At 42.4% G+C, this 19,260-nt stretch overlaps 1 protein-coding gene across 4 annotated transcripts in view; it reads left to right on the top strand.

The window, feature by feature from the left end:
* The window catches only part of aimp1a (aminoacyl tRNA synthetase complex interacting multifunctional protein 1a), a 65,768-nt gene that overhangs the window by 28,240 nt on the left and 18,268 nt on the right, over positions 1–19,260 (top strand). For all 4 annotated transcript variants that reach the window (XM_060851481.1, XM_060851477.1, XM_060851478.1 and 1 more), the window contains exons 3-4: positions 13,602–13,715; positions 18,014–18,178. In XM_060851481.1, the coding sequence (XP_060707464.1) occupies positions 13,602–13,715; positions 18,014–18,178 (279 nt within the window). The remainder of the gene's footprint in view (positions 1–13,601; positions 13,716–18,013; positions 18,179–19,260) is intronic.

The following is a 19,260-nucleotide window of genomic DNA, read 5'->3' as shown; positions in this document are numbered from 1 at the left end:
ATCAGCTTCTTATAATTAACAGCAAAATTTGTTAAATACCATGGTGGTTCATTGGTCCATTATGCTTGTGCATTCCTATGTTTAAATATATAGCAACCCAGCTATTGACAGCATACATCAGTTTGCAGACAAACATAATGACAAGCAAGATTGGTTACTGTATCTCTTGAGAATCAGAATAAGCAAAATTCAAAAAGCTTACTTGAACAAGTCTGTTACTTGTCAAAAGTAGAGGCCAAAGAGAGATCTATATAGAGTGCCTTGGAACGTTCTTCTGTTGGGAAGATTTGCTGTCTTTGTTCTAGACTAATGTTGTTTTCCTTGCATGGAAAATGATTTTTTTTTACTTCGTCAGGAGATGTGGCCTTCTTAGGCTGAGCCAGCTATTGTTGCTCATCCCTAATTGTTTTTGAGAATGTGAGAGGGTTTTCCTAATATAGCGGGGTGGGTAGGAACTGGGGAAGCAGGTCAGCATGTGAGGAGACAGTTTAATAGGATGAATATGGCTGCAGGGTGGTCAGAACTGTGAACTAAACTACCAGGCTATAAGGTTTATAGGTGAGGATGGAGTAACATTACTGATTAGAAATAGAATCACTTCCATGTTGCAGGAAGATGAAATGAGGGCAGAGCACCAATGGAGACCGATGGCTGGAATTGAGGAACCATATAGGAACTAAAATCACTGTTGGTATCACTTGGTAGTGGCTTGGATGTATAAATGCTGAAATTAGACGACTCTTTAGCAAGGCAGAGTGGTAATAATGGGGGATTTTAATCTTGACAGGCTGAGAGAGAGAGAGAGAGATGCACAGAATAGTTTTCTATGGCAAAATGTCTTGTATATGGCAAGGAAACACATAATATTGGATCTAGTAGTGAGCCTGATTTAATTAGTGACCTCGCTGTTTGTGAGCATTTGTAAAATAGTGATCATGACATGATCGTATTCCATGTAGTGTTTGTAAGAGATAAGACCATAAGACTTAGGTGCAGAAATTAGGCCATTCAGGCCATCGAGTCTGCTCGATCATTCAATCATGATTGATAAATTCCTCAATCCCATTCTCCCGCTTTCTCGCCATAACCTTGACAGTGAAGAACCTATCTATCTCAGTCTTAAATACACTCAGTGACCTGGCCTATGCAGCCTTCTGGGGCAGTGAATTCCATAGATTCACCCCTTTCTGGCTGAAGAAGTTTCTCCTCTCCATTCTAAAAGGTCTTTCCTTTATTCTAAGGCTATGCCCTTCGGTCCTAGTTTCACCTACCAATGGAAACATCTTCCCAGCATCCACTCTGTACAGGCCATTCAGCATTCTGTATGTTTCAATTAGATCCCCCCTCCTCATCCTTCTAAACTCCATTAAGTACAGACCCAGAATCCTCAAACATTCCTCCCATGTTAAGCCTTTCACTCCTGGAACCATTCTTGTGAACCACCTCTGAACACGCTCCAGGGCCAGTATATATTCTTCCTGAGGCATGGGGCTTGAAAATTGCACACAATACTCCAACTGTGGTCTGACCAGAGCTTTGCAGCCTCAGAAGTACATCCCTGCTTTTATATTCAAGTCCTCTCAAAATAAATGCCATCATAACTACTGATTAAACCTGCAAGTTTACCTTGAGAGTATCCTGGACTAGAATTCCCAAGTCTCTTTTCACTTCAGCCTTCTGAATTTTCTCCCTATTTAGAAAATAGTCCATGCTTTTATTCTTCCTATCAAAGTTCATAACCTTACACTTTCCCATGTTGTACATTACCTGCCACTTCTTTGCCCACTCTCCTAAGCTGTCCAAATCCTTCTGCAGTGTCCCTGTCCCCTCAATGCTACCTGTCCCTCTTTCTACCTTTGTGTTGACTGCAAATGTAGCCAGAATGCCCTCAGTTCCTTCATCTCAATCATTAGTTTATAATTTGAAAAGTTGTAGTCCCAGCACTGAACCCTGCGGCTTCCATCCTGAGCAGAGATTGGACACTGGAATTTCGGATTTAAGTAAGGCAGGCTTTAATAGGATGAGGCAGAAACTGTCTATTAGTAAATTGGGAAACTCTGCTAATAAGTGAAACAGCTGAGGAACAGTGGAGGTTATTCAAAGAAACATTCAATGATTTTCCTAAGGAGTTTGTATCCATGAGAAGGAAAAGCACCATCTTGCGAAAAAAAACCCATGGATATTTAAGGAGGTGAGGGACGGCAGGAAATTAAAAGAAAGGGCTTATAAAAATACAGTACAGATCCCACAGAATGGGACAAATACAAAAACCAACAAAAGGCCATAAAGCAGCCTGTAAGAACGGCTAAAAATGATAATGAAAGGAAACTGGCAAGAGACACAAGATAGTAAGAGATTTTATAGTTGCATGAAGTGAAAGTGGCTGGTTAAGGATATTATTGGTCCACTGAAGGCTGACAGTGAGGATATTGTCAGTGACCATGAAGAAATAGCAGACATGCTGACGATTTCTTTCCTTCAGTGTTCACAGTAGAAAAGGAGGATAGCTTTCTGGAAGCCAGAAAGAAATTCAGAGGATCAAGGACAAGATCTAAGTAAAACTAGCTTAACTAAGTCATCAATAGTGAGGCAATTAATGGAACTGAAGTGTGACAAGTCCTCAGGACCTGATCCACCATGGATGTTAAAGGAGGTAGCAGAGCACACTGTTGATGCCCTAACCATAATCTCTCAGTTCCCTGGATTCAGGAATATACCTCTGGATTGAAAATTTGTTCATGTCACTCTTCTTTTGAAGAGGGGTGACAGAGGGAAACCAGGGAATTACAGATCAGTTAGCCTGACATTTGTGGTAGGGGTCTGCAGATGCTGGAGATCACAGCTGAAAATGTGTTGCTGGTTAAAGCTTTAACCACCAACACATTTTCAGCTGTGATCTCCAGCATCTGCAGACCTCACTTTTTACTCAAAGATTTTAACCTACTGCGAATCCTCTTGCAAGGATGCCTTCCTTGAAGAAGCTCTCTTCCTCCCTCTACAAGGATTTCAGTGAGTCTCTCTCTCACTGCACCCCCCAGGTCATCTCCTCTGCACAGAAGCTCTTCAGCCACGTTCTCAAACAGACCCATTACCACAGCCACATCTCCTTCCTCAGCACCTGCCTACGGAACCAACTGATCCCGCACGGACTCCGGACTACATTCCAACCAACAAAATTTGGACCCAACCAGGACAACCTGTACCTACAACAAATCCGAAGCCTCCAGCAACAGACCTCCCTCCGGATCCTCCGCTCCATCCTTGCAGCCATGCGTCGCTACCTACATTCCCTGCAATCAGCCCTACCCCAGCTCAGGACAACACTCTCACAGACCTGCAAAGGACCTCTACTGTTCTTCATCTACAGAAGAATCCACACACTAAACAAACAGTTCTTCCTAGCCATATCAAAAATTAAAGACAGTAAGTACCGAAAACTTTCATGTACTTTACCCCCACAGTTGTGGTTCCTCAACTGTTCCAGAATCTTCTGTCGGACGCCATTACAATGCGGCCGCTATAGCGCCCGTGGCACCAACGGCTGCCGACGACCGTGACATCACCTCCGCCCCCAATGACCTCGCAGCCTCCGCGATCACCGCCCAAACAACCGCCCCGACGATCACCGCACAGACAACCACTTCCACGATCGCCAGGAAGATCACCGACGGACTCGCGACCCCCACGGCTACCGGGAATGACATCGGCTCTTTCGTCGCCGCAACCATTTCCACCCCTTTGGTTGCCGTCGCCGCAGCCACTTCCGCCCCACTGACATCACTAACCTGCACGACCACAACGCCTCAGGTGTCTCCGCCCCCACGCCGACTTTTGTCATCACGCGTAACCCCGCCCCCACGCCGTCTTTCGTCACCACGCGCAACCCCGCCCCCACGCCAAACTGCGCCACCACGCGTAACCCTGCCCCCACGCCGAATTTCGTCACCACGCGTGACCCCGTCCCCACGCTTAACCCCGCCCCCACACCAAGCTTCGTCACCATGTCTAACCCCGCCCCTACACCGATCTCTGTCCCCGCCCCCGACCCTAACCCCGCCCCCACTCCCAGCTCCAGTCCCACACCAGGTCCAAGCGCCCAACCTTGCCGGATCTTCACCATCCCTCCAGACCTCCCCCTCTCTCAGGATGAAAGATCAGTCCTCAGCAGAGGCCTCACCTTCATTCCCCTACACCCTCGGATTAATGAGTTCAACACACGGCAAGATATTGAACAATTCTTCCGCCGCCTTCGCCTCCGTGCCTACTTTTACAACCAAGACTCCCGCCCACCCTCTGACGACCCCTTCTCCCACACCCCATCCACCTGGACACCCCGTGCTGGCCTCTTACCCACCCTCGATCTATGTATAGCCAACTGCCGCCGCGACATTAACCGACTCGACCTGTCCACCCCTCTCACCCACTCCAACCTCTTATCCTCAGGACGTGCAGCCCTCCACTCCCTCCGCTCCAACCCCAAACTCACCATCAAACCGGCAGACAAGGGAGGCGCAATAGTAGTTTGGCGCACCGACCTTTATACCGCTGAGGCCAAACGCCAGCTCGCGGACGCCTCCTCCTATTGCCCCCTTGACCATGACCCCACCTCCCACCACCAAACCATCGTCTCCCAGACCATCCATAACCTCATCACCTCAGGGGATATCCCATCCACCGCCTCCAACCTCATAGTCCCACAACCCTGCACCGCCCGTTTCTACCTCCTACCCAAAATCCACAAACCTAACTGCCACGGCCGACCCATTGTCTCAGCCTGCTCCTGCCACACCGAACTCATCTCCGCGTACCTCGACACAGTTCTGTCCCCTTTAGTCCAGGAACTCCCCACCTACGTTCGGGACACCACCCACGCTCTCCGCCTCCTCCATGATTTTCGCTTCCCCGGTCCCCAACGCCTTATCTTCACGATGGACATCCAGTCCCTATACACCTCCATCCCCCATCACGAAGGACTCAAAGCCCTCCGCTTCTTCCTTTCCCGCCGGACCAACTAGTACCCTTCCACTGACACCCTCCTTCGACTGACTGAACTGGTCCTCACCCTGAACAACTTCTCTTTCCAATCCTCCCACTTCCTCCAAACTAAAGGAGTTGCCATGGGCACCCGCATGGGCCCCAGCTATGCCTGTCTCTTCGTAGGATATGCGGAACAGTCCATCTTACGCAACTACACTGGCACCACCCCCCACCTTTTCCTCCGCTACATCGATGACTGTATCGGCGCTGCCTTGTGCTCCCACGAGGAGCTCGAACAGTTCATCAACTTTACTAACACCTTCTATCCCGACCTCAAATTCACCTGGACTGTCTCTGACTCCTCCCTCCCCTTCCTAGACCTTTCCATTTCTATCACGGGCGACCGACTCAGACATCTACTATAAACCGACTGACTCCCACAGCTACCTGGACTACACCTCCTCCCACCCTGCCCCCTATAAAAACTCCATCCCATATTCCCAATTCCTTCGTCTCCGCCGCATCTGCTCCCAGGAGGACCAGTTCCAATACCGTACAGCCCAGATGGCCTCCTTCTTCAAGGACCGCAGACTCCCCCCAGACGTGATCGACGATGCCCTCCACTGCATCTCCTCCACTTCCCGCTCCTCCGCCCTTGAGCCCCGCCCCTCCAACCGCCACCAAGACAGAACCCCACTGGTTCTCACCTACCACCCCACCAACATCCGTATACAGCGTATCATCCGCCGTCATTTCCGCCAACTCCAAACGGACCCCACCACCAGGGATATATTTCCCTCCCCTCCCCATCAGCATTCCACAAAGACCACTCCCTTTATGACTCCCTCCTCAGGTCCACACCCCCCACCAACCCAACCTCCACTCCCGGCACCTTCCCCTGCAACCGCAGGAAATGCAAAACTTGCGCCCACACCTCCTCCCTCACATCCCTCCAAGGCCCCAAGGGATCCTTCCATATCCGCCACAAATTCACCTGCACCTCCACACACATCATCTATTGCATCCGCTGCACCCGATGTGGCCTCCTCCATATTGGGGAGACAGGCCGCCTACTTGCGAAACGCTTCAGGGAACACCTCTGGGACGCCCGGACCAACCAACCCAACCACCCCGTGGCTCAACACTTTAACTCCCCCTCCCACTCCACCGCAGACATGCAGGTCCTTGGACTCCTCCATCACCAGAACATAACAACACGACGGTTGGAGGAAGAGCGCCTCATCTTCCGCCTGGGAACCCTCCAACCACAAGGGATGAACTCAGATTTCTCCAGTTTCCTAATTTCCCCTCCCCCCATCTTGTCTCAGTCGATTCCCTTGAACTCAGTACCGCCCTCCTAACCTGCAATCTTCTTCCTGACCTCTCCGCCCCCACCCCACTCCGGCCTATCACCCTCACCTTGACCTCCTTCCACCTATCACATCTCCATCGCCCCTCCCCCAAGTCCCTCCTCCCTACCTTTTATCTTAGCCTGCCCAGCACACTCTCCTCATTCCTGATGAAGGGCTCTGGCCCGAAACGTCGAATTTCCTGTTCCTTGGATGCTGCCTGACCTGCTGTGCTTTAACCAGCAACACATTTTCATTTGTGGTAGGGGAATTGTTGGAAATTGTTTATAATCATAGGATAACTGATTAATGGAAATTTTGACATGATCAGGGAGAGTTAGCATGGATCCATGAAAGTTGGTCGTGTCTGACAATCTCATTGGATTCATTTTGAAGACAAGGTTTTGGGTGTAGGTTTGTTTGCTGAGCTGGAAGGTTCATTTTCAGCTGTTTAATCACCATAATAGGTAACATCTTCAATGAGTCTCCGGATGAAGCATTGCTGATGTATCCTGCTTTCTATTTATATGTTTGGGTTTCTTTGGGTTGGTGATGTCATTTCCTATGGTGATGTAATTTCCTCAGGTGATGGTAAATGGGGTCCAAGTCAGTGTATTTGTTGAATTTCTAGGAATTCTTGTGTGTATTTCTGTTTGGCTTGTCCTAGGCTGTTGTCCCAGTCGAAGTGGTGTCCTTCCTTATCTGTATGTGAGGATAATAGTGAAAGAGGTTTACGTTGTTTTGTGGCTAGTTGATGTTCATGTATCCTGGTGGCTACTTTTCTACCTGTTTGTCCAATGTAGCGTTTGTTACTGTTCTTGCACGGCATTTTGTAAATGACATTAGTTTTGCTTGTTGTCTGTATAGGGTCTTTCAAGTTCATGAGCTGCTGTTTTAGTGTATTGGTGGGTTTGTGGGCTACCATGGTGTCAAGTGGTCTGAGTAGTCTGGCAAGGCACCCCATGGTATATGGACTTCCAGAAAGCTTTTGATAAAGTCCCACAGTGTTGGCTAAAATGGAACTGAGGCAAATTACTGACACTGACATGGATAGAAAATTAGTTGATTTGGAAGAATGGGTAAGTACTCAGCTTGGCAGGACATGACCAGTGGTATTCAACAGGGGTCTGTGTTGGGGCCTCAATTATTCACAATATTTATTAATGACTTGGACAATTGCCTTAAGTCAAATATACAAATTTGCTGACAACACAAAATTGGGGAGCATTGTAGATAGTGTTGTCAACAGTATAAAATTACAGCAGGATAGTGATAGATTGTGTGTATTGGCAAATTTGTGGCAGATGGATTTTGACATAAGCAAGTGTGAGCTTACCCATTTTATACCAAGAAAGGATAGATCAGGGTATTGTTTTTAGAAGGTACAAAATTAAATGTGCTGAATGTCCAACGAGATTTAGGAGTTCAGGGATTGTTTTAAAATGCTACAAACAGGTTCAGAAAATAGTCAAGCAGGCTAATAGAAAGCTGACCTTCATATCTAAAGAGCTGGAGTATAGGAATGTAGCTGTTATGCCTGCACTTAAACAAAACTCTAGTTAGACCCCACTCTGAGTACTGAGAGCAGATCTGGGCACCACCTCTTTGGGAAGGATGTTTTGGCCCTCGAGGCATTTCAGCTCCGGGTTTACAAGGATGATACCTGGACTTCAAAAGTTACTAAGAGAGACTAACAAACTAGGCCTTTATTCTCTAGAATGTAGAAGGTTAAGGGGTGATCTAATTGAGGTCTTCAGGATATTAACAGGGAGAGACAGGGTAGACAAATATAAACTGCTTCCACTGATTGAAGGTTCTAGAACCAGAGGCATAGTCTAAAATTAGGGCCAGGGAATTCAGGAGAGATGTCAGAAAGCATTTCTACACTAGAATAGTGGAGGCTTATAACTATCTTCCTCAAATGGTGCTTGATGCTAATTCAATTCTTAAATTTTAAATTGTTATTAAACAAGGTATCAAGGAATATAGGCCCAAGACATGAGTTAGGCCACAGATTAGTGTGATCTTATTGAATGGTGGAGCAGGCTTGAGGGGCTGAATGGCCTACTCCTGTTCCTATGTTTCTAGAAAGTGGTGCCAAGCTGCCTCCTTGAACTGTTGAAATCCATTTGCCATGGCTGCACCAGAATGCCATTAGGGAGGGATTTGACCTGGCAACACTTCAGGAATAATGATACGGTTCCAACTCAGCATGGTGAGTGGTTTGAAGGGGAAACTTGCAGGTGGTGCTGTTCCTGTACATTTGCTGCCCTTGACCTTCTAGATGATAATGGTCATGGGTTTAGAAATGAAACTTTGTGAATTTCTGCATTGTATCTTGTAAATGGTGTGCACTGCTGCTACTCAGCATTGGTGGTGGAGTCAGTGTTTTTCAAAGTCATGCTAATCAAGTGAGCTATTTATGATTAGATTAGATTCCCTACAGTGTGGAAACAGGCCCTTCGGCCCAATCAGTTCATACCGCCCCTCTGAAGAGTAACCCACCCAGACCCATTTCACTCTGACTAATGCACCTAACACTATGGGCAATTTAGCATGGCCAATTAACCTGGCCTGCACATCTTTGGACTGTGGGAGGAAACCGGAGCACCCGCAGGAAACCCACGCAGACACAGGGAGAATGTGCAAATTCCACACAGTCACCCGAGGCTGGAATCGAACCTGGGACCCTGGTGCTGTGAGGCTGCAGTGCTAATCACTGTGCCACCGTGCTGCCCTACCTGAATGGTGTCAAGGTTTTCAGATCTGCATTCCTCCTGGCAAGTGGGAAGTATTTTTTCACAATCCTGACTTAGAGTTATACAGCATAGAAACAGCCATTTGTCCAACTAGTCCAAGCCAACCATGTTCTCAGACTAAACTAGTGTCACCTTTTGGTGGACAGCCTCTGGGGAATCAGGAGGTGAGTTACAAGATACAGTATTCCTAGCCTGTGGCCTGCCCAAGTAGCCACAGTATCCTGATGAAGGGCTTATGCTCGAAACGTCGAATTCTCTATTCCTGAGATGCTGCCTGGCCTGCTGTGCTTTGACAAGCAACACATTTGCAGCTGTGATCTCCAGCATCTGCAGACCTCATTTTTTACTACAGTATGTATATTGCTATTCATTTGAGATTCTGGACAGTGGAAATTCCAGGATGTTAATAGTGGGATTAATTCAATGATGGGTGTTCCATTGAATGTCAACAAGTGTCACGAGAGATTGTGAGACAAAACTTGTCAGCAATTGCCTGAAATGTATTGGCAATGATCTTGTTCTTGAGTGAAGCAGCAGCAATATTCTTGGAAATTATTGCCATTTCCTTTCTCAGTCCTGGGTCCATTTTAGACCCTAGCAACTCATTTACATTTGTTTCTAAAGTCACTAGGTTTGAATCTACCGATTAATGCCTGTCTATTGCATTTCATGACTGTGCAGGCTAGCATCTTTAAGCCAGCTAAGATTGTCATAAAATCACACTGGTGACCAGATCACTCAAAATAAAAAATCAATGCAGTGAAAAGTATGCTTTATGCCTGGATGTATATGGAATGCCATTACAGAATGTTCTGAATATTCATAAAAGCTAACAAATTGATCCTATTACATCAATGAGCTTCAGCTTTGCATTCAATTCTCGAAAATTGGAACAATTTATCCTTGTTTAAGTTAATTGAAAAATACATTCATAGGAGCATAAAAGATTGCTACTTTTGGGAAGGCAGAAATTGCATGCGCTGAACTGTGAAATAAAACATGAGAGATTTTTTAGCACCATCATATTCTGTCAATAAGATGAACTGAATAGTCAGGGTGATGGGAGCCTGAGGAGTAACTGAAATTGCAAAGGAGTTAAGCAGGTAACAGGAAATAGAAAATTTGCAAGGGCAACTAGAAGACACAAGAAACAAAAGTCGATCATAGATTTTTCCTCAAATGCAAAATTATGTCAAAGACAAGGTTAATGCATGCAATCGGGTAGATGATCTAAAGGCAAACATAAAGGTAAATGACAATGATAATTGACTGCGAAGTGATCAGAACTAGGAACTGAATAGGTAAGGCTATTCAATGTTTAGGAAGGACAGACAAAATGTCAAAGGAAGTAGGGTTGCACTGATAATAAGGGATAATAGCAGTACGTTAGGAAGGGGGGGATCTCTGATCTGACAAACAATGTGTGGATTCTTTTTGGATGAAACTAAGAAACAGCAAGGGGCAGCAGATAGTGGTTACAGTTACTTACAGGCCACCAAGTAGTAATGCTGGTGCAGGGTATGGCAGAACTCAGGACATGAGCGACGTTTGTAGCATGTGCAATCTGCAAATAGGCTGGGTAAAGCAATTGAGCACTAAACCTGTGGAGGTTGAGTTACTGCAGTGCTTTAGCCATGGTTTTCTAGAGCAGCATGTTGTGGAGCCAACTAGAGGATAGTCTATTTTGGATTTAGTATTATGTAATAGAAAATGGGTCGGTTAATATTGTTGTGAAAGGATCCTTAGGGGTGAGTGCCCACAATATGATAGAATTTTACATTATACCTGAAACTAAGGTAGCTCAATCTATAGCAAGGGTGTTAGTTTTGAATGTGAAATTATGAAAGCATGAGGCACAAATTGGCTAAGCTTGTTTGGGAAAATACATTAAAAGGCATAAGTTTACCTAGGCAATAAGCAGGCTTCGAAGAAAGCCAATTGCTCACTCCTTTAAGGTGTAAAAATACTAAAAGGTCAGCAAGCCATAGTGACAAAGGAAGTTAAGTACTTTATAAGATTAAAGGGAAAGGTTTACATAATAGCTGCTAATAATAAATCAGAGGATTGGAAAGTTTCCATAATACAGCAAATGAGAACTAAGAAACTGATAGGGAAATGAAGAATGGAATGTATGCAGTTGACCACAATCATTAAGAAAAAAGACTAGAATCTAGAATCCTTACACTGTGGAAACAGGCCCTTCGGCCCAACAGGCGAGCACCGATCCTCCAAGCAGTATCCCACCCGAACCCATTCCTCTACGTTTAACCCTGACTAATGCATCTAACCTACACATCCCTAAGCATTATGGACTATTTAGCCCATGGCCAATTTACCTAACCTGCACATCTTTGGATTGTGGGAGGAAACTGGAGCACCTGGAGGACACTCACATGGGGAAAATGTTCAAACTCCACACATTCACCCGAGGCTGCATTTGAACCTGGGTCCCTGGTGCTGTGAGGCAGCAGTGCTAACCATTGAGCCACTGTGCTGCCCTTGTAAAAGCTCCTACAGTTACATTAAAAGGAGAGATGAGTTAGGAGAGTTTATAATGGGGAATAGAGAAATGGAAGAGAAGCGATGGATTACTTTGTGTCTGTTTTTCCTGTGGATAATAGAAGATGTTTTCCAGAATTAGAGATTCAAGTGACTGGGGAGGATGAGGAAAACACAGAAATTATAAAAAGATGGACTGAAGAAACTATTGGGATTGAAAGTTGTAAAGTCCCCAGGACCTGATGGTCCACCTCCCAGAAGTTGAAGATGATAACTGACTGTAATAAAGGCATTGGAGTCATCTTCCAAAAATTCCTTTGATTTTGAAATGTTTCCAGCAGATTAGAAACACACAAATATTGTCAACATTTATCAAAGGAGCAAGGAAGAATACAGGGGACTGCCAACATAGAAAAACAACCTTGCATCAGTTGTAGGGACAATGCTAGAATCTACCATAAAGGTTCTGATAAATGGACACTTGGACAAAAATGATGGAAAAGAGTGTTTGACAACGTTGTTGGAGTTTTTTTTGAGGAGGATGCTTATAAAATTGATAAAGGGGGGGGTTGAAGGATGTAGTATATTTGGATTTTCACATGGCTCTTGAAATGTTCCCCACAGGAAGTTTGCCAGCAAACTTTAAAGTACATGGTAGAGGAGTAATGTACTGTCATTGGCTAGCACGGAGTAATGTACTGTCATTGGCTAGCACGCAGAAAACTAAGAAATGGAATAAATGGGAGATTCTCATTGGCAGACTACGTTGGGTGGGGTACTGCTCCAACTGTTCACAATAAATATCAATGATTTGGATATGGGGACCAAATGCAATATTTTCAAATTTGCCGATGATGTAAAGTTAAGCAGAAATTTATATTGTGAGGAAGAAATAAACCTTTTCTGGAGGATTTTGACAAGATTACTGATTGGAGAAGAACATACAATCTAATGTAGAAAAATGTGAGGTTATTCACTTTGGTAGGAAGAACAGATGTGCAGAGTATTCCTTGAATGAGATATTGGAAATTGTAGATATGTAAAGAAACTTGAGGGTCCTTTTCAATAAGTCGGTGAAGGCTAACATGTCGCTGTAGCAAGCTATTAGGAAGGCAAATGGAATGTCAACTTTTATTATAAGATTTGAGTGCAGGAGTAGTGAAGTCTTCTGATAGTTGCATAGGAGCTAGGATAAACTGCACCTGGAGTGCTCTGTACTTTTGGTCTTTTTACCTCAGGTAAGGTATTATTGCCATTGAGGGGTGCAACAAAGATTGTTTCTGGGATGGTGGGACTGTATTGTGAAAGAGATTGGGCATACTGGGCCCGAATTCTTTTGAATTTTGAAGAATGAGAGATTGTCTGAATGAAACTTACAAAACACTTAAACGGGATACACAGAATAGATGCTGGCAAGATATTTCCCCTGGTAGGGAAACGTAGAACCAGGGGCACATAATTTAAAAACAAGAGAGATGCCATTTAGGACCTAAATGAGGAGAATATTTTTCACTCCAAAGATTGTGAACCATTCTGATTCTCTTCCCCACAGCACTGTGAGAGCTCAATTTTTGAATACATTTAAAATAGAGTTTGATTATAAACGGCATAAAGAGTTATGGGGATGGGATGGATAAAGGCATTGAAGTGTTCAGTAAGCCATGATTTCAAGGCAGAGCAGGCTGCATGGCCTTCTCTTGTTCCTGTGCTTTTATGATGAAGTATATTAGACATTGCCTTCCCCTTTGGCACTTGGATAACTATCTGTGTTACCTTGACTGTTGCATATGTGGAATTAGTTTGCATCTCTTCAGTCTACATTTAATGGACATATGTTCTTGAAAAATCCAGTTATCATACATTTGTGTGCGTACTTTACATTCAGAAGTTATCTTGTGTGAATTGTCTGCTGATTTCTGAAATGGATTGAAACTTTTTCTGAAAGGTTACATTGGTATTAATGGTTTGCACATATCAAACATGTCTCATTTAAAATTTTGTGCCTCTGTTAATTCAGTCCTGCAGGCTTCCCAAAGAGAAGAAAAGAGACTTCGGGTTGAAAATGCAAAGTTGAAGAAGGAAATCGAGGATTTAAAACAAAATCTCATTGAAGCAGAAATCCGTAATGGAGGTAGGCCTTTATACCACTAAGGAAGTTATTATAAATATAAGCAGTACATGCACTTGAATGATAACTGAATGATGAAAATCCACTTTGGTTAACTGATACTTAATGAATAATATGTCCTGTTTATATTTTGTTTGCAAAATCACCATGATCACCTGGAGCTTACTTGATTGCCTTTGGAGAGAAATTTCCTAAAGCGTGTTTACTATTTTGGCCTTTGCTTGTGGCTTTTCCCAGGAGATGTGATGGTTATGTGAGATAGCATGATGAGAGAAGTTACAGCCTTGCAAAACGTGACAAGCTGAATGAGCAAACTGATCTTTAATGAAAGCAATGGGCTGAAAATACCAAACAGACCTGGCAGCATCTGTGGACAGAGAAGCAGAATTAATATTTGAGATTGCAACCTTTAATCAGAAGGTGATGTTTTCCTGTCCTTTTTACAGATGTTCCTATGTAAATAGTATTTCTATTTCAGAGCAGGTTGGTTTGCAAGAGACTGCAATAATCAGATTCTTCAGAGCTGTTTGTTCAAAACTTGTCCATTCTGAATGAGTCTTTACCAATGAATAAGATTCAAGTTATAGCGAAAGTACTGTTGGCTTTATCCCTCACTCAGACTTAACTGGACATGAAAGAAATGCCATGATGTAAATTATAGAAATGTTGACTTAAATTTTTGTATTTTTGGGCTTATCAGAAACTTGCTTCAAGAGAAAAGCAAAATACTGATTTTTGCTATTTCATTTAAGTTGTTAATTTCTCATAGCCTCAGTATCCATTTTATTAATTCTGTTAAATTCCTTTAAGCTAAGTAGCATTTTGATAAGGACAAAAAGGAAGCTGTGACAGGGTGAGATAGGGAAAATAGAAGGAACAACAGTCACCTTCCCACAGCCAAAGAGACTGGGGATTGGACAAGAAAAGGGGCAAAGTCTAATACAGCTGTGCTGCTGACTGCAAACAAACAAAAGGAAACTGCAATGAAAAGGAAACAAAACAGGCACAAACTATGAGTTTCCTTGTTTAAAGCCATGCTGTATGCTGAAAGTTATATATCCTAAAGGTTAACCAGCTTGTGCCAGTTTTGTCATGGCATGTTTACTGTGTTCTTTTATAAGCATGGAACTGAAGTCCTTTTTAATTTTTTTTTAGCAAATTGCAGATCTTTAATGAGTAATTTTTTTTCTCTTTTTTTAAAATTTTTTCCCAACTCTTGATCTTGAAAAATGCTCTTGTTGTTTGTCTTAATTTCTGTTGCTGTTTTCTAAAATCCATAAATTTTTACTTAGCCAGTGTCACCCCCATTTCTCAAATTGTCCTTAATGCTGGTGTTTGCTATCCTTAGCTTGGTGTTTAAATTACTTAATTTCTCTGAAACTTTTACTTGAAGCTTGAGCTTTATAGCTTGATTAGTGGCAAATTCAAAGTGTTGGACATTCAAGCCAAATAATTAATGTTTAAATGAAAGAGGGTTCTTTTTGTTTATCATTTGCTAATGAATTAAATGTTAATCACTGAAGATATAATTACATTCTTATCAAACTTCGCAAAAAAATTTCATGATCTCTCTTATTTTGATTCAAATTATAACAGGTAGTTTTATTTTCTTAATCAACTTTTTGTATTCAGAAAAGCATCAACAAATTAATTAAGTTCTTAAATGCTACACCTGCTTCTCACTCAAGCATCCTTGTTTCATGTAATCATTGGCTTGATTGCAGTTTCTGGACTACAAAATGTCTAAACTGTTAATAGAGGAGCACATTTATTGTAACTAATTTTTGATCTTGCTTACTGAAACCAAAATTGAGAAAAAAAAATTATAATGTCTTTTAAGATAACCCAAAACACTTAATAACCAATGAAGTTTTTTTTCAGTGTAGTCTTTGATTTTACACTGGGAAACACAACAACCAAATTATGCATAGCAGGACCCCAACCAATGTGTTTTCATATTCAATTCGAGATGATTGCTGATCAGAATGCTGGAAGAACTCTGAATGCTGCACGTGAATCTTTTACATTCATCTGATTAGACAGATGAGGGTTAAATTTAATGATTCAGTTGTAAATCTGTACTTCCAACGGTGTTCCATACCCTCTACTATTCTGAAATGTCAACTTAGATTATATCATCAAATCTCTGGAGTGGGGTTTGAACCTATCAACTTGATTCCGAGCCTCCACTGACAATGGTGTTAAATTTGAAGACAGCATTGTCTTTGATCTTCCAAATGCGCTTTTTAGTTTGTTATAACTAAAGTTCTCTGGCCAGTTGTTCAGTGGATGAGGCCAGCTCTCCTGCTGAGTCAACTGCTGTCTTGGATGACTTTTAGTAATCTATTAATTAGTTTTCTGATCTTCTGATCCTTCTTGTAATCAAGTTCATCTCCCAGACCCTTTCCTTATGTTCCATCATAATTTGTGCAATGCATCTGTTTCACATCACTTGATTCTTTTGTCTCCTCAGGATGTCTTGCAATATATCATACAGTTACCCAGACAACTAATGATGATCATTGGAGATAATTGTAAAATAATATTTCCACTCTCCTGGGCTTTTATCCGTTTGTGAAAAAACTGATTTATCTCAGCTGGCAAGAAATGTTTTATAACTCATTCATTCTTTTAGATCTGGAATACCATCTTGATTTAATCATGCTTGTTGCATTGATGTCTTTCATAAAATACGTGCAAGTTTGATTTAGACTAAAACAATTCAATCCCACTATATTTTACTCAAAACAACTGAAGGAAAGCGACTAACCGTGACAGTTGAAAAGCATCAATTGTCTTCCTGCTCATCCAGCAGCTACTGGTCATTAGCCTCATTAACCTCCTGAATCCTCCTCCTCTAACGTCTTGTCGACATTGTTGCTAAAGGTTCCTACTTCTGCTTTAACACAAATCTCAATGATAAAGAAAGAGGAACATGTTATATAATGTCTTTCATGATTGCATGACCTATCCAATTTGCCAATTTGTTCATAGTCAGCTCTGGCAAATGCTGCTTGATAATGGCCAGATAATCTGATTTGTCGATGGTGATTGAGGGACAAATAGTGCCCAGGACAACTGGATAATTAGAAACATCAGCATATAAACCCAAAAGCAGCTTGAGCCTGCTCGTGTCATTTTGTGAGCTGTTTCTGTATACCCATCATTGTTCCACATGTTTTTAAATCTTGTTTAAGCAAAGTCAATTAACCTCCGAATAGGGGGCTTTTGTAGAGTGGTAGTAGTGTCCCTATCTCTGGGGCAGAAGACCCACATTCAAGTCCTAGTTTCTTCAGATTGTACCACAACGTATATGAGCAGGTTGGTTAGAAGTATTTAAGATTTTCACTCGGATTTTAAATTAGCTATTTTTCTAGCATCAATTGACATTTACCAAGGAGAATTACAATCATCTGCCACCCTTTGTTTAGAGGAGTATTTCATTTTTGGCCTTGGTTCTGTACTTTGACTTCATCCTTCTCAAGATTCCCCAATAAATGGAAGTAATTTCTCTCTTTAACCTATTTATTGCCCTAAACATCTTTAAAAACTTTGATCATGTTACCATTTAATGTAAGGATTTCAAGCCTATCTTTTGTGATTTCTTCTTATGATATAACTTTGGAGTCCAGGTATCATGTTGAGAGATTTGTAATGCAATCTGTGCACACTGTATAGAGTGTACTGTACAGAACCACTCAAAAACTTGGAACTAAGGCTTTGTATAGCTAAAGCATGACTTCTATTTCCTTGTCTTTATATCTAGAAGATTGGAATATCAGCATTCCTTTAATCTTTTGATGATTTTCTGTATCTGTTCATGGTATTCTGATGTATACATCAGGATACTTGTGTCTTTGTGAACCTCCAACTTTTTGCCATTTATAATGTACTTTATTTGCCACAGTTTTGCCCATTCATTTAATCTATTAGTGTCTGCTTGATAGCTTATGCTTTCTATTACAGCCCTTACTTGATAAGTAATTTTGTAAATGTAGCTTTCTGTTCCATCATCTCTCCAAAACACTGAAGTCTGAAAGTAAAATCCTTGAAGCTCATAATATCTTATGCCTGAGGTACAGATCTTATGCTTCCTGTTAGTAAAATGGTTTAAATTCATGTTTTCTGATGAATGTCATTACGATGGGACCACATTTATCATATTTGGACTAAATGTTTCAAGATTTTTCAGTTATCCATAGTAACTTGTCAACTCATGAAATCTATAAATGAAAGATGCTATATCTGTGTCATTCATGTTGATTTCTGTAACATCTAACATAAAAATGTTTAAATTCCAGTCAAACGAGTTCCAGTTCCAACAGCAGCTTCAGTTCAGTCCTGTTCTGCAGCATCAATGTCTCCAACAACTGCACTGGATACTCCACCTGCAACTGAACAGATACCAGAAGTGAGTGAAAACAAGAAAAAAAAAGACAAACCGGATAAGAAGCCAGACAAGAAAGGTATTTTGAGCAGTCTTTTTGCTATAATGTGATATTAAAGTGTCGATTGAAAAACTTAGTTAAGTATTCACTAGATTAAAGAAAAGTTCAAAGGAAAAGTATTCAATATTTATTGCAGTTTATCACATTGTTAGACACCCCAAAGAACAAGTAGAAGGAAAAGCAGAGGATGCGAAGATGTGGTCAAAGTGAACATTCTGGGAGGGGTTCTTAATTTGAGGACTGTCAAAGTTTAGGGAGGACTTCCAGAAGATCCTAATGTGTGAGTGAATCACAAAGCACCAGCAGTAAATTGAAGAAGCAGGCAGCATGTGTGCAGACTGTATGCAAAAGTATTCTGATAGAGGAGACCACCAACATAGTGGGTCACGACATTGGAGGGATTTGAAAAGGAAGAGGAAAGTTTTGAAATCCTGGGGCTTGTAGATGTGATATAGGTTTTAGCCTCTCAACTCAGGATCATATCCCAAACCAAATAATTGACTTGAGTAAGCATTTGGAAAAATCAGCAACTAGAGAATGGAGTTTCTGGTAGAATTTATAATAAAAAGATATTGGGTTTGTCGTTGCTAATCATGCAGAATAATGACAGTTCTGAATAATGGTAGCAAGGTGAAACTGAATATAATCGAGCAGCATAGGGCGAAAGTGGCTCAGTGGTTAGCACTGCTGCCTCACAGCACCAGGGATCTGAGTTTGATTCCACCCCTGGGGGACTATCTGTCTGCGTGACGTTTGCACATTCTACCCATGTTTGCATGGGTTTCCTCCAGCTGCATTGGTTTCCTCTCACATTCCAAAGATGTGCAGGTTAGGTGGATCAGCCAAGGGAAATGAGGGGTTACAGGGGTAGGTTAATGAGCTGGGTTTGGGTGGGTTGCTGGTTGGTGTGGACTCGATGGGTCGAATGGCCTGACGCACTGTAGGGATTTTATGATTCATAAGAGCTTCTTGGATTTAATTTGAGCAAGAGTATTTGCAACAACTGAAACTAGAATTTGAACGAACTTGACTTTGGTGTCAGGAAGTCTTGTAATGCAAACCAGGTATGGACTTTGAGCCAGTGGAATTGTGTGGATTCT

The sequence above is a fragment of the Hemiscyllium ocellatum genome, chromosome 36 (assembly GCF_020745735.1).
Source record: "Hemiscyllium ocellatum isolate sHemOce1 chromosome 36, sHemOce1.pat.X.cur, whole genome shotgun sequence".
NCBI classification, from domain to species: Eukaryota; Metazoa; Chordata; class Chondrichthyes; order Orectolobiformes; family Hemiscylliidae; genus Hemiscyllium; species Hemiscyllium ocellatum.
Note: the sequence above shows the minus strand (reverse complement) of the source record. Positions and strands in the feature narration are given on the sequence as shown.